The 13,035-nt window shown below is 34.9% G+C and overlaps 1 protein-coding gene across 2 annotated transcripts in view; it reads right to left on the bottom strand.

Moving 5' to 3' along the window:
- Positions 1-13,035, bottom strand: part of ipo11 (importin 11) — a 131,547-nt gene that overhangs the window by 16,902 nt on the left and 101,610 nt on the right. For both annotated transcript variants that reach the window (XM_036213474.1, XM_024275212.2), the window contains 2 exons: positions 10,895-10,990; positions 8,154-8,238 (listed from right to left, as the gene is read on the bottom strand). In XM_036213474.1, the coding sequence (XP_036069367.1) occupies positions 8,154-8,238; positions 10,895-10,990 (181 nt within the window). The remainder of the gene's footprint in view (positions 1-8,153; positions 8,239-10,894; positions 10,991-13,035) is intronic.

Consider the following 13,035-nt stretch of genomic DNA (forward strand, 5'->3'; position numbering starts at 1 on the left):
TCTTGCATTTGTTTTATGCATCACAGCCATTGCACCGCATGGACGTGGTATTTAGATGGATAATACAGAGGCAGCTGGAGTTGATATTTATGACAAATATGACAAGGTGGAGATAAAGCTGAAGGTAGGCCGATAGCTTGGTAAATACGTTAGTGTTATAGTAGGTGGTTAAACATGTGAATAGCAATAAAATAAGTCTTGGTGATTTTTCTCCCCTTATTTTTCTTCTCATATTTCTTTCTATTTTTTTCTGAAGCAGTTTGATTTTCAGTTCAGTTGGCAGTGCGGTGGAGGAAAAAAATCCTACATTTTACAGTCATATTTAAAGACATTCCCACATTTTAAACTCCAAAGGCTACACAAAATAAAACTAGATTTTATCATATTTTATAACCTTAATAAATCCTTGAAAGCATAACATTTGAGCTTGAACCACATTAGTATTTAGCTCCAAGTTAGTTTCTAAAGTGAAATCCGGCCACAGTTTTAACGTTTGCCCCACAACTCTCATGGATATAATGTTCTACAGCCGAAAACCAACAGAGATGGAAGTTAATTCTGACAGCTCTGCCTAAGGGAACACAAAGGGGAATCTTTATATCATGTGCTGCAAAATAGCAGTCAGAGAGGTCTGTTATTCAACAAAAGCAGATTATACTGACAGTGATGGCCTGCTTGAGAAAAGAGCAATAATAAAGCAAGAATGGCAGGTCTTCATTACCCATGCTTTGTGTAGGCCACAAAAAATTGATAACATGCTGAAACTCATTTCCTACAAATACACACCTCTGCTGGGTCTTTGAAGGCTGCATGACCGTTCATTAAAAAGAAAGAATGAAAACCAATTTAAAGACAGGAAACAATTCAATGTTCATCAAAAACTCATCAAAGCTTTAAAAAATGTTTTTGAGCAGTGAAAAGTCCAAAAATATGCTCTTCATTTTTTTATTTATTTAAATATTATAAACTGATAACTATTTTGAGGCGGTGTGTTGGCATGCCTGATGGAGTCTTGTCTTTATAAAATGAAGAAAAATATAATCAAAGTACCGGTAGTTTAAAAATGGTGTCAACATAGCTTTAAAGTAAGAAAAAAAAAATACATTGTCAATTGTTGATGGGAGTTGTTAAAGAAATTGGGCCTAATAACTTGCTGAAAAATTGGTCCATCAAATACTTAATCAACTAGTTTAAACTCTGTGTAAAAAAAATGTGAAATACATTAGAAAATTTGCTGATTTATGACTGGCAAAGAAAGCACAGGTAGAGGTGATTATGAAACATTAGTGGTGTAAAGGTTATACAACTTATATTCCTATGATCCAACCAAATCAATTTCTCAGAGGCAAATTGGATCATTCAAAAGGAATCAATAAACTATGAATTGTATCAGTAACATTAGATTATAATATGAACCGTATTGTCAAAATGAATCTAACATTGTTATAAAACATCAACAATATTTATGTGATCAGTTCATTTTGTGTGTTATTTGCTGCAGGATTACCACATGGCTGTCATTGGCAAGTCTCTAGATGAAAACTTAATTAAATATAATCTTGTTTGATCATTTTGTTTACAAGTGCATTTCTGCATAAAAGGTCCCAGACTGCTTTTGTTCTCAATGCAAAAAATGTGTTCAGTTTACTGCCAGAATGTGGTACAAAATAGAGCAAATATCTACTATAACAATGTTTTATTTTATTCTCCCCCACAAGTTTTAAGGTAGAACTGTAACAACCCAAAGCACCAACATTTGATTTGTTTTAATAAAAAATGATGGCAAGCTGACATGTGGAAACAACGCTTCTCACGGTGAAAGTTATGTTTATTATACCAGCATCCAAACCCACCATTTTCAAGAATCACTGCTGAAAACTAACTCATTAGCGTAATAGCCTGAAACCCATCAGTTACGCATGCTGAAGAAATTGTCACAAATGACTACATCAAACATTCTGTTCATTCTGAGACCCTTTCAATAAACTGAATCTACTTTAGCAAAAAGCAGGCAGTGTGTGGGGATACTCAGAATGGTGCCTGGTCCACATTCAGGATGAACAACATCCCTGACACAAAATGAACTCAAATTACAGTTTTATCTAAATAAAGTCATGAAGGCTACCTTTGAAGTAAACAAATGTTTGTAGTCATATACACTTTAGTCTTAAAGGGAGGTTTTAAAAGTAACAGTTTTATGAAGCAAAGTGAGTTTTGGAGTCAATAACCCAAACAAAATGTGTTAGTACTAACAATTAATATGTTTCGTTTGAATATCGAACCAGATATTGATAATTCATGTAGAGAAAATTGTATGGTTGAATTATATAAGTTCGCTTCCTTCCACTCCCTTTCAAGTGATCTACTTGTGATTCATTAAGTGATATGTTATTTCATGTATTATGACCTGATTGCTTGAAATAAACCATTTCATTCATTCATTCATTTAAGGGCACAATAAGATCTATGAACACATTTCTAAATGTTCATGGTTAAAAAACACACTACTTTTAATATTTAACCTACTTTTAATGCATTAACTTTTTAAATATCTAGTGTAACTATTAAATACCAAAGTGTTTTTGAGAATTACACCTGGAATATCTGTTAACATTTCAGAGGGTGTACTTAAACTGGAAAAAGTCCGCTGGTCCAGACCGAGTTTGCTTAACTAGGTTCGGATCAAATCTCTGCCTTTGGTTTGTATTCAGACTACCGTCTACTGGACATTTCTGCTTCAAACCAAAGACTGTAAGCAAAACCACATGAGTAAAGATCTCTTCAGTCATTGGCCAGAAATTACGAGGGTGGGGCAAAGTAACAAGAGAAAGAATAATGGAAGTCTTACGCTTTTGAAGTTCAATCAGGATAGTTGACTTATTTCAACTTAATATTTGGTTGACCAATTTTTAACATCTGTATCAACGTCAGGAACAAAATTTTTTACTTGCTTCTTTAGTTCAGCGGAAGGGACAGCTATGAAGGTTTGCTGATAAGTGTTTATAACATATAAATTATTGTGAAAACAGTGTGAGAAGCATTGTGTATCACGTTAAAAGTTGTTCTAATGAGCCCGCATTTACCCGACCACATTTCAATGAGTTGCTGTCTCTCGTCATTGCTCCAAATTTCCTTGCGGCTCATTGGTTGCTTCAGTCCTACTTTCCGACAGGGTCTGCCTGGGTGTATTCAGACTGAACATTTGTTTTTGATTATTGGGGGAAATGAACCCTGGTTCACTTTAAGTGAACCAAATGTGTCCTGTCTGAATACTCTACATGTCTTCCGAAGGAACCATTGATATGGTATCTGGAGATCAATATATACATTTAAAAAATAGTTTTATCTAGTTAAACTTCGAATATTCATTTTTATTAAACAAAAGCTTGCTTCTGTCAATCATTTTGATTCTATACATAATAAACCACACTGAATGTCTACCTGAGTGTTTGGAGTCGTTCCATAGCAGTGACTCTGTTAGTTCTGAACCAAGTCTGCCCCTCAACCTGACTGGACAGATCCAAAATTGAGCTTCACGTTTTTGGTTGGAAAGCATCAGAAACTTTCAGCAGTCTAAGATAGTAGTCATGGTAACCATAGATTGACCTTTAACTTAAGAGTTGTTGATGTGGTAAGAAGAAGGCAAAGCACAAAAGATCAAAAACCTTCATGTGTGATATGAAGTGATGTCAACAGACAAGCTGCTGGAGTGTTTTCAAAGTCATCTCCAGAAGCTGCACAAACCACAAACATGTCTGAAAGCATCTTGCTCCAAAAAGGAGCCTCTTCTTCAGGCATCTTAGCAAGTGGCTCACCACATTCTAACAGCCGAAAGAAACAACAAAGCGTGTTACTCAACTTAAATAAAGTGATGAATGACATCAAAACTGCATAATTCTGCTTTACTGTATGCTTATTTTGTTAGCGACAGTCAATTCTACATTCGTCCAGCTCATAATTTCACAAATGCAGAATGAAGCCTCTGAATCTGTTATGTACAAACACTCGTAAAAAAAAGTAAAAAATAAGAACAATCTCAAGTGGGTGTGAGCCACGACAGCACAACTCAGAGAGCCCAAGTCATTAGTCTCCAGTGGAGAAAGTCTTTGATGTAGCCTATCACTCCACTTGTTTGATGGTACTGGCCTTGGAGATGAAGCACAAGAATCAAATGATGCATTATATAGAGAATACCAAACACAGCATCAGTTAGTGGAGTCTAGTTGTCTCAAATACTCAGATCAAAGTGAGGGACCCTCACAAATCCAATACAAGATAGAGTGGAACCGTCAACAGCTTCTACGACACAAGCAGACCCCTCCTTCATGCTCAGAAACACACAGCCAGTCCAATTTAGGCCCAAATCAAAAAGCTGTAGTGGAGAGGCAGCCTCTCCTCCTGCAGGGACCATATAAATCTGAAGAGGCGAGCCCACAACAACTGCTGTCTTTGTATAGATCCTGGTATAATATTGTACTTTAGCAGGCTGCTGATGTTTCAGAGATCTGAATGGTGCATATGAATATAAATCACACGCATGTATGTTTGCTTTTGTGTGTGCTAACGTATTTGCATACATTACTCATGCTTGTTTTTGTCGCATTCAATTTGCCCCAGAACTGAAAGGAAAACAGTGTCATAACTGTGGCATTTTTAAATATGACGCTTCAAAATATTCAAAGGTTTTCCAAATACAAACTCAATTATTACATTTTTATTTCACGACTTTGTCTTTCAGAGAGCAGAAATGCACGTGAAAAACTCTGAAATGAAAAACAATCTCAGGGTAACATTTAGAAAAACAAAATCATCTGTGACCTCTTAAAACATGCAAACAAACATGGTTGAACAAATTTAGCAAAGCAAACATGCTTTAGTAGATGAAAGATGAAATCATATCTACATTGCTTTAACAGACTATGCTTTTATGTAAATGGGTTTGAACGGAAAATTTGTATGAATCCTTGATTATAAAAAAGACCTTAAAACCAACTTGACAATGAAAGCTGAAGTGGCACATGAAGACAGTTTTTGAGAGGTGTAGCAACATTTCAATTCTTTGAGAAAAGAGGTAAATGTGTAAAAATACTTTACGTTAATCTGGACACCAAACTAGGGGGGTTTGGGCTTAAACACTTTCAAGGTATAAAATTATTTTTGAGCCATATACGCCTATTTTAGGGCATAATATTTCCAACTACCACAGCAATCTATTTAAAAATATATGTTTATTGCCACTTTCAAGATTTAGTATCAGTATATAGTATGAAGATATATTGTATCTTAAAAGGACATCACAACTTATTTTGAGAAATCTTACCAGGACAAATTCCACTTGTTCAATTGGGTGATTTTTTTTTTTTTTCACTTTAAACATTTTAAAGACATCTTATAATCTACATTTTGTTTCAGTGCATCTACAAAAACTCTGAAGGATATTAGACTATTACTTAATTTATAGAAGTTTATGTTTCTTCTAGATTGAATTTTGGAATTAAAACAAATAAACCTACAAAAATGTAGCAAAAACAATCTGTTATGGTCATCAGTAAAGTCACATAAAACTATAAGAGAAAAATAAAAAATATATATAAAAAAAATACAGTGGCAAGGGTATTTCAGGCCATCCAGGTCTAAAAGAGTAGTGGCTGCTGAGGTGGAGACACACTACAGAAAAACTTCAGTCAAGCACTCTGTTTGGCACTTGGGCTTACAGACCACTCTATATACAAGTGAGTACAACAAAATCCATTAAGTAATGCTAAATTCATCTCAAGAACCTGATGCGACTACATCCTTTAAGAGAAGAAATTCCAAGAAAAAGTGTTTCTCTCTGCTGTTTCTGACTTCACAACCTGCTTTACAAATGCACACTTAGACTTGTGGACCCAGTGGACACAAAACAGTTTTTCAGAACAACTGCCGCTGAGCTAAGAAACTATATTTGACATGAATAATAATACATTTAACTTTTTCATCAAATAGATAAACAAATGGACGTACAGCTTACAATGTACCTATATAATTAAGAATGAAGTGTTTTCTACAGTGCATAGGCAACAGCATGCAGGTCTTCGAACATGCTTCACAGACACGCACACATCTGCTGAAGCAGGAAGTCATAAAAGTACCAAATGTTCACAAATGTCACAGGTCTTCCTTTTTCATTTACATCCAATCCAAGTGAAAAGTGTATCACGTGGGCACAGCTGCTGGCTGCACATGCACTAAGACACAGAAATGTGTGACTTTAGCACTACTCTATTCCCTGGAGCAAAAAGTCACAGTCTGGGCTGAGGTGATAAGTGCAATTGGATACCACCCAGTAGAGAAAAACCAGCAAAAAAATAAATAAAAAAAACAACTCCCCCCTTTGAAAAAAAAAAGTACATAAAGTCAACTGTTTCTCACATTTAAAGTTAAGCATACAAACACATTTAAAAAACGTAATTTTGCTAAAACGCTTATTTATAGAATGCGACAAGAAGTTAAACATTTTTTGGAGAACTCTAATTAGATGATTACCTTAATGTGCAACAAAACAAAAGTGTTAAGCATTATGGCACGGATTTGTTTATACACACGTCTAGCACATGTGTACATCCAGTTGAAGTATACATTTAGAGCGCTTTACTACCTTCTTAGAAGGCCAAAAGTTACAGTCCCATCACCCATGCACACACACATTCACACTTTGATGGTGCTGCAGAACACTGGTGCCAACCTATAACCACCAGGAGAAATATTTTGATTTACAATAAACTGTATAATGTGGAAGATTAATATCATTGCATTTTTCTAAAAATATTTTCTGTAATGTTAAATAGAAGAAGAAACTCTCATGAGCCACTTGTAGTTCATTAGGGAATAAACAAAGAAAATAAACATATAATAGACATTAACTATGTAAAAGTATTTTCAGGATAGAAAATATATAATGTAAATGTATAGAATCCACTAAAGGTTTTTATTGGATTATTAGAAGTGACTAAGTATATAAGACACGATCTTCCTCATGCACCTGCTCACTATATTTTTTTTACTAACACCAAGGATGTCGACACCTAATTAAACACGCTCTTTGACATCCCATAACTCTTGTACCGTTTATTTGGTGAATTCAATGTGACTGGCGTGCAGAAAAGCAGCTTATTATATTAGCTTTGCACTGATATGCAACATATTACTAAGGTAAAGTGTGGCAAAACGTTGCAAAGCCGCCTTTTTACATGACAGAATCAGATATTATTGTTGAATGCGTAAGCACGTCAGTACTGTAAAGTGCTGCACAACATTGTAAGGTTGCTTTTCTACACTCATAATCTGCTGGAATTAAATTAAATGTGTGAACAGTTGAAGGATTACGGTAACAGAAAGAATCTCAACGATGAGCTAAAGATCTGGTGTTAAAGGGTTAATGAAATGCAAAATTACCTTCTCTAAATAAATAATATGTAATTTTCCATCTGTGTAATGATCCTTAAAGACTCATTCCAATGAAAATAATATTTTTTGTGTTTTCAACATGTTCTTGAGGCATTTTTCTCACAGTTGAAGACTTATATAAAATAATGTACAATTTAAAATGGTGTTTTCTGAGTATTTCGTTATCCAGATTGTGTAGGATCAGTAAACTAGATGCTTGAAAATGCTCAGACAATTGACACAGCTATGTTTGTGCACACACTGGCCTGCTCATGCTTATGTGTGCGAGACGTGATGAGTGTCCAAAACTCATGCCGTACCGAACTACGCTTATGGCTCAAAATTCTATGACTGGACTCATTTAAAATAGGTTGTTGCTATTTTTGCACAGCTAATGGTAGCTTGAAGCTATAAGCTTATTCCTCATCGACAGGAAGGGGGCGGATTGTTCTGCACCAACAGTCCCGCCCACAACCAAGAATTGTATTTCCAATGAGCTGCTGCCACTGTGCATAAAATATGTCTTTAAAAAACGATAAAGGCTTTTTGATTTTGGCTAAAAACTTATCATAATTAAAAGGCCACTGAGAACGATTTTACCATAGAAAAAAATATGGTTGGAGAGAGACTTTAAACTAAACTCTAAAATTAGGCAAAAACAATGAAACAATTTTAAACTTTAGATGTGTCAGTCATGTCTGCCGGTGCAAGTTGTGTATTTCACATACAAGTTTCTTCCTCTTATCCTGCTCGGTTGGCGGCTCCTCGTCGTCACTTAGCTTGGGCTCCTCGAAATGGCTCATCAGCATGCAGCTGCAAACACAATTTGACGTAATATTAATAACCACCCACAAACCACTACAGCAGGAGACAATCTCAAAACTGACAGGATGTGCAAATGCAGGCAAACAAAAACGGCAGAACCCCGTGGCACTTTTCTTCCACAGCTACAACTGCTGTTCATAATGGTTCATCGGTATGCACTGAGAATTACATATGAACTCTTTGTGCTCCATATGAAGTCTGTTTGTGGTCTTTTATTTCCCTTCTGCTGCTTATTTAATTCTTACTGTGAGCACAAATACACTCGGGAAGCCTGAATTTCATACTCGGTGACTTTGAAATGAAGCACGTGATGATTCATCATTAGAAAATCTAACTACATTCCTGCTAATAACATTCAAATGGGCTGAATTTATCTAACCTTTCACTATAATTGAAAGCTGCGAGAAGATGTCATATTAATGTAATGAAATGGAGATATTATCTCTTCATTGGAATGAACACCTCATTTAAGCAGCTATAACTAATATTTGCACAATGATTCCCAGGAAATTATCCTCAAATTTGTAACTTTTTCAAGAGTTTTACAATGTCTTTAAGCCCTTCATGCTAGCTGATTTGAGTTAGATCTTTGTTCTGCAAATTTCATTGTTTGGGTTTAATGGATGAACAAATGTAATTGTTGCTGTTGTATTATTGCAGAGGACGGTTTTATACAGGAGGAGAATAGAGCTCTGAAAATCAACTAACTAACCTGTTCAGCATCAAAAGACAGACAGAAATAAATGGCGACAAGCTGGTGAACCTAATAGTGGGGATTTTAATAATGAATGAGCCTGATATTTCCCAAAGGAGAAAGCCAGGATAATGGGCTAAAAGAGAAAATGACTATAAAGTGGAAAGAAAGCAAAACCTAAATGAACAATGATGGCCCTCCCCTGCTGAATTTGCAAATAATAATGTTGGCAACAACATCAATTACAAAAACATGCTCACTATTTGCTCATTTTCCTTTCAAACTTAAGTTGCAGCAACGTTAGAAACAATCTAAACTAACACATGAAAAGCAGGTGTACATTGTATGACCTAAGGCTCATCTGGAGTTTCTTTAAGCTTAGTGACTGTGATGAAGGGTCCTTGATTGTTCAACGTTGAGCAAAAACATTGAATTAGTATTAAATCAGATCATATTACATTTAATTTTTGGTAAAGATTCAAAACTAAATACATTTTTAAAGACATTTCTAATGCGGCAGTAGCTTTTTATGTGCAGTAACTCATCAAATGAGGTTGTAATTCCAGAAAGACTACAAGATAACAACAATTTATAAAACATTTTTGAACTTTACTCATGAAAGCAACCACTAAGAAGGTTAAAGTGATAAAATATAAAGTAAAAATATTAAGAAAATAGGAGTAAAAACAAAACCTTCACTACAATTTTTGATAACAGGATGGCACTGGCATGAGTGCAGTTTGCGTTCAAAGAAAGGACCAAAAAGGGCTAATTTGCCAAAATGCAAATTATAACAAAATAGCTTTTCAGACCATAGGATGACTTTATTTCTATTAATCAATAAAAGCTAAAGAATTCAAGCTAAACCTAAAACGACCAGGATTAATTCTCTTTTAGCACAAGCCAATTTACATAGTTGGCAGTTGTTAGACATGTGCAGGGGCTTTAAATGTTTCAGTTAACATAATGTCATTAACAATGAAAATTTAGACTTCATCTCATGATGAAGTAACCATAGCAACCCTTCTAGCTTCTACGTTAATACAAAGCATTAGGATCACTCTCAGCTTTCTTAAAAATACAATCCTGGAGTTCATCTAAAAAATAGATAAATGTTTTAATGTTGTATTTTAGCTATATTTATAGCAAGTATTTGTATATGTACTTTTTTTGTATATGTATTTATGCTTGTTTACATCATGTCCAGGGGACTACATAAAATATAGCGTTAATTACTTCAGACTTTTTTAACTATGTTTAATTGTGTGATTTTTTTTTTATTTCACAATCCCCTTTTAAATAAACTATTAGTATTATTACAAAAGCTTGAAATTATCTTTAGGGACCCTAATGAATTCAGAACTATTACAACTACACTGAAATGCATAGCTGTTTTGACTGAGCCTAGAGGTCTAGTGTTGTGTGTCCATCCTACAACTGCAAGACTGGTGGGTCACCATTAAAAATATACTCATTTAGGGATTGGATGGTTGCTAAACAACCAAGATCTTGACAGCAGAATTTACTGCAGCTCACTGCTCCCTAATGGGATGGGTAAATTGTAGTCATTTTATTTACACATCCAAATGTATGACAGCTAATGGGAATTTAATTGTGCTTTTATATAAAATCACTAATATTCCAGAAAACAAAAAAAAAACCTGTCAGAGTTATTTAGTTTTGTATAATTAAAACATGATGTGGTTAACTTTAATATCGTATCTATCAATTCCACTTTTTTGTTAAATACACTCTTTTTGAAATCCTTTTATCATTTGTTTATTTTACTAACAAACTCAAAGCAGGTGTGATTTTGTTTAAAATTATATATATTTTTTAAATGTACTTTTTGAAGGGTACTAAATTGCAACTTTGCATGAAACTGTTGCTACATGAACTTTACTTGAACCTCGACGACCATCACCTGTTCAAAAATGAACAAATACTTACTCCTTGGAGGTGCCCGTTTCTGGGTCCTCTGACATCACGTCGTGCAGCGCTTCAACGCATATGTTGATGATGCCACAGAATTTGTCTTGGATCACACTGGAAAGACACAGATTTTCAAGATTTACCACTCATGAGCTCATCGGGTTGACAGGTGTCTCTGTGTGCATTTGTGTGAGGGTTGTTGTTTGAATAAGAGGAATGGGACCAACAAAGGAGGTAAGAGAGGAAAGGAGTGAGAAGTGTAGATAATGTCAGTTCTGAATAGAGAAGCAAAACAGCACACAAAACAAAATGATAATAAACAATAAATAAAACATTTTTTGCACCAAAAGTGTTTTGCTGTTTGAAAAAAAGAAAAAAGAAGAAATGAACTGCATTTATAGCAATACCTACAATAACAGTAGTGTGAATGCTGTTTGCTGAATGTGGCCACTGAAGATGGGGAGGCTGATAGCTGAAAATGCTGAAACCGATAGCTAAAAGTGCTCAAGCTAAAAGCTGAAAACGCAGAATCTGAAAGCTTGCCAAAACATTAGCTAAATACCAAATTAGCTAAAAGAACTGTAAAAACTGTTGCCAAAACAGCTAGCATAATGCTAAAATACTAGCTAAATTCAAAATAAGCCATAAGAACTAGGGAAAAAAAGTAATTTTGACAAACAGCTAGCATGATGCTAACATTTTAGCTAAACTCCAAATTAGCCACAAAAAAAGGAAAATTGTCTGAATTAGCCAAAAAACAGCTAGCATGATGCTAAAATTACCCTAAAAAAACCTAGTAGTTGCTGAACATTTTAAAGTTTGAATGGTGTCTCTAACTGAAAGTATTCAGAAGGTCACAAGTTTCAAAGTACACAAAGTTTTAGAAGAATTTTAGCAATGTCTCATTCATTTCCTTTAGGGTATATTTTGCTCAATATTTTAAAAACTATAAACGTTATAAATACCAAAAGTACAAGGAATAAGGTCCTGAATGAGCTTAACGTTTTAATACCAAGATTGCTGGAATCACTGAAAGTGTAATTGAGTTTTTATGTGCCGAAAAACATATGAAAAGGAGCAGGAGGATCACTTTTGTGTGAATGCTGCAAAGCGTTCATTGAATAAGATGTTAATTTTCAACACAACTTTACTTTGTTTAACTGAAGAACCCATGTTTGCTGGCTGACCAAACATGAGATCCTTTGATTATTCTGACTTACAACCCTCATCCCCCAAACTCGGAGAAAGCAGCAAGTTATTTGAGTTATTTTCTTGAAAATAGAATGGAAACGTTTCCCTGTGTCAAAAGGAATAAAGAACAAAGATATAAAAGAATCCAAAGACAGAATAAGAGTGCGGATAGGCACTGATGCATCAAAGTATCCGTCAGTTCCAGAATATGGCTAGCTAGACCTCAGGCAATGCTGCGTGAAGTTCACTGAGCATATAGTCTGGACAAACATGGAGAATCTACAGAAAGACAAACATGCTGCCAGTAAACATAGACCTGCACCTTATTTTCAATGGGTTTGAATGTGTTCCGACTGAAAATAAACAGCGTGATAAAACACTATTAACAGCCTCACATTGCATGCTTGTAAAAAGACACTTAAGTTGCCACTTCTGACAATGAAATAGACTTGTTCCACTATGAAGAGACCGAGTCTCACAGGTCCCATCAGGTGCGGTTTTTAATTGAACCCAGACTGCAATCCAATTAGACAGAGACAGCTTCCAGGCAGAAGTCCAACATTTGAGGGAAAAAAGGCTTCATGCTGAGTTGGGGTCAATTAAAACTAAGTCTATGTTAAAAGAAAACTATTATTTTATTGTATCGGGTCAAAATTCATTGATTGTGTTTAACTGCATTGAAATTCCCTTTCCAATTAGTTTGATTCCAGCGAAAAACATCTCTGCAGACATACTGCATGACACATCTATTAGTTTGTGTGTAAACATAGATGGTGTGCAGGTTTGTTTGTTTTTTTAATAACCATGTTTATGTATTAGTACTGATGTAATACTTAATTTGCCATTTTTATGTTGATGTGTAATAAAATGTGCAACATAAATACCGTATTTTCCGGACTATAAGTCGCGGTTTTTTTCATGGATTGAATGTCCCTGCGACTTATACTCCAGTGCGACTTATATACGAA

Source organism: Oryzias melastigma, linkage group LG9 (assembly GCF_002922805.2).
Source record: "Oryzias melastigma strain HK-1 linkage group LG9, ASM292280v2, whole genome shotgun sequence".
Taxonomy (NCBI): domain Eukaryota; kingdom Metazoa; phylum Chordata; class Actinopteri; order Beloniformes; family Adrianichthyidae; genus Oryzias; species Oryzias melastigma.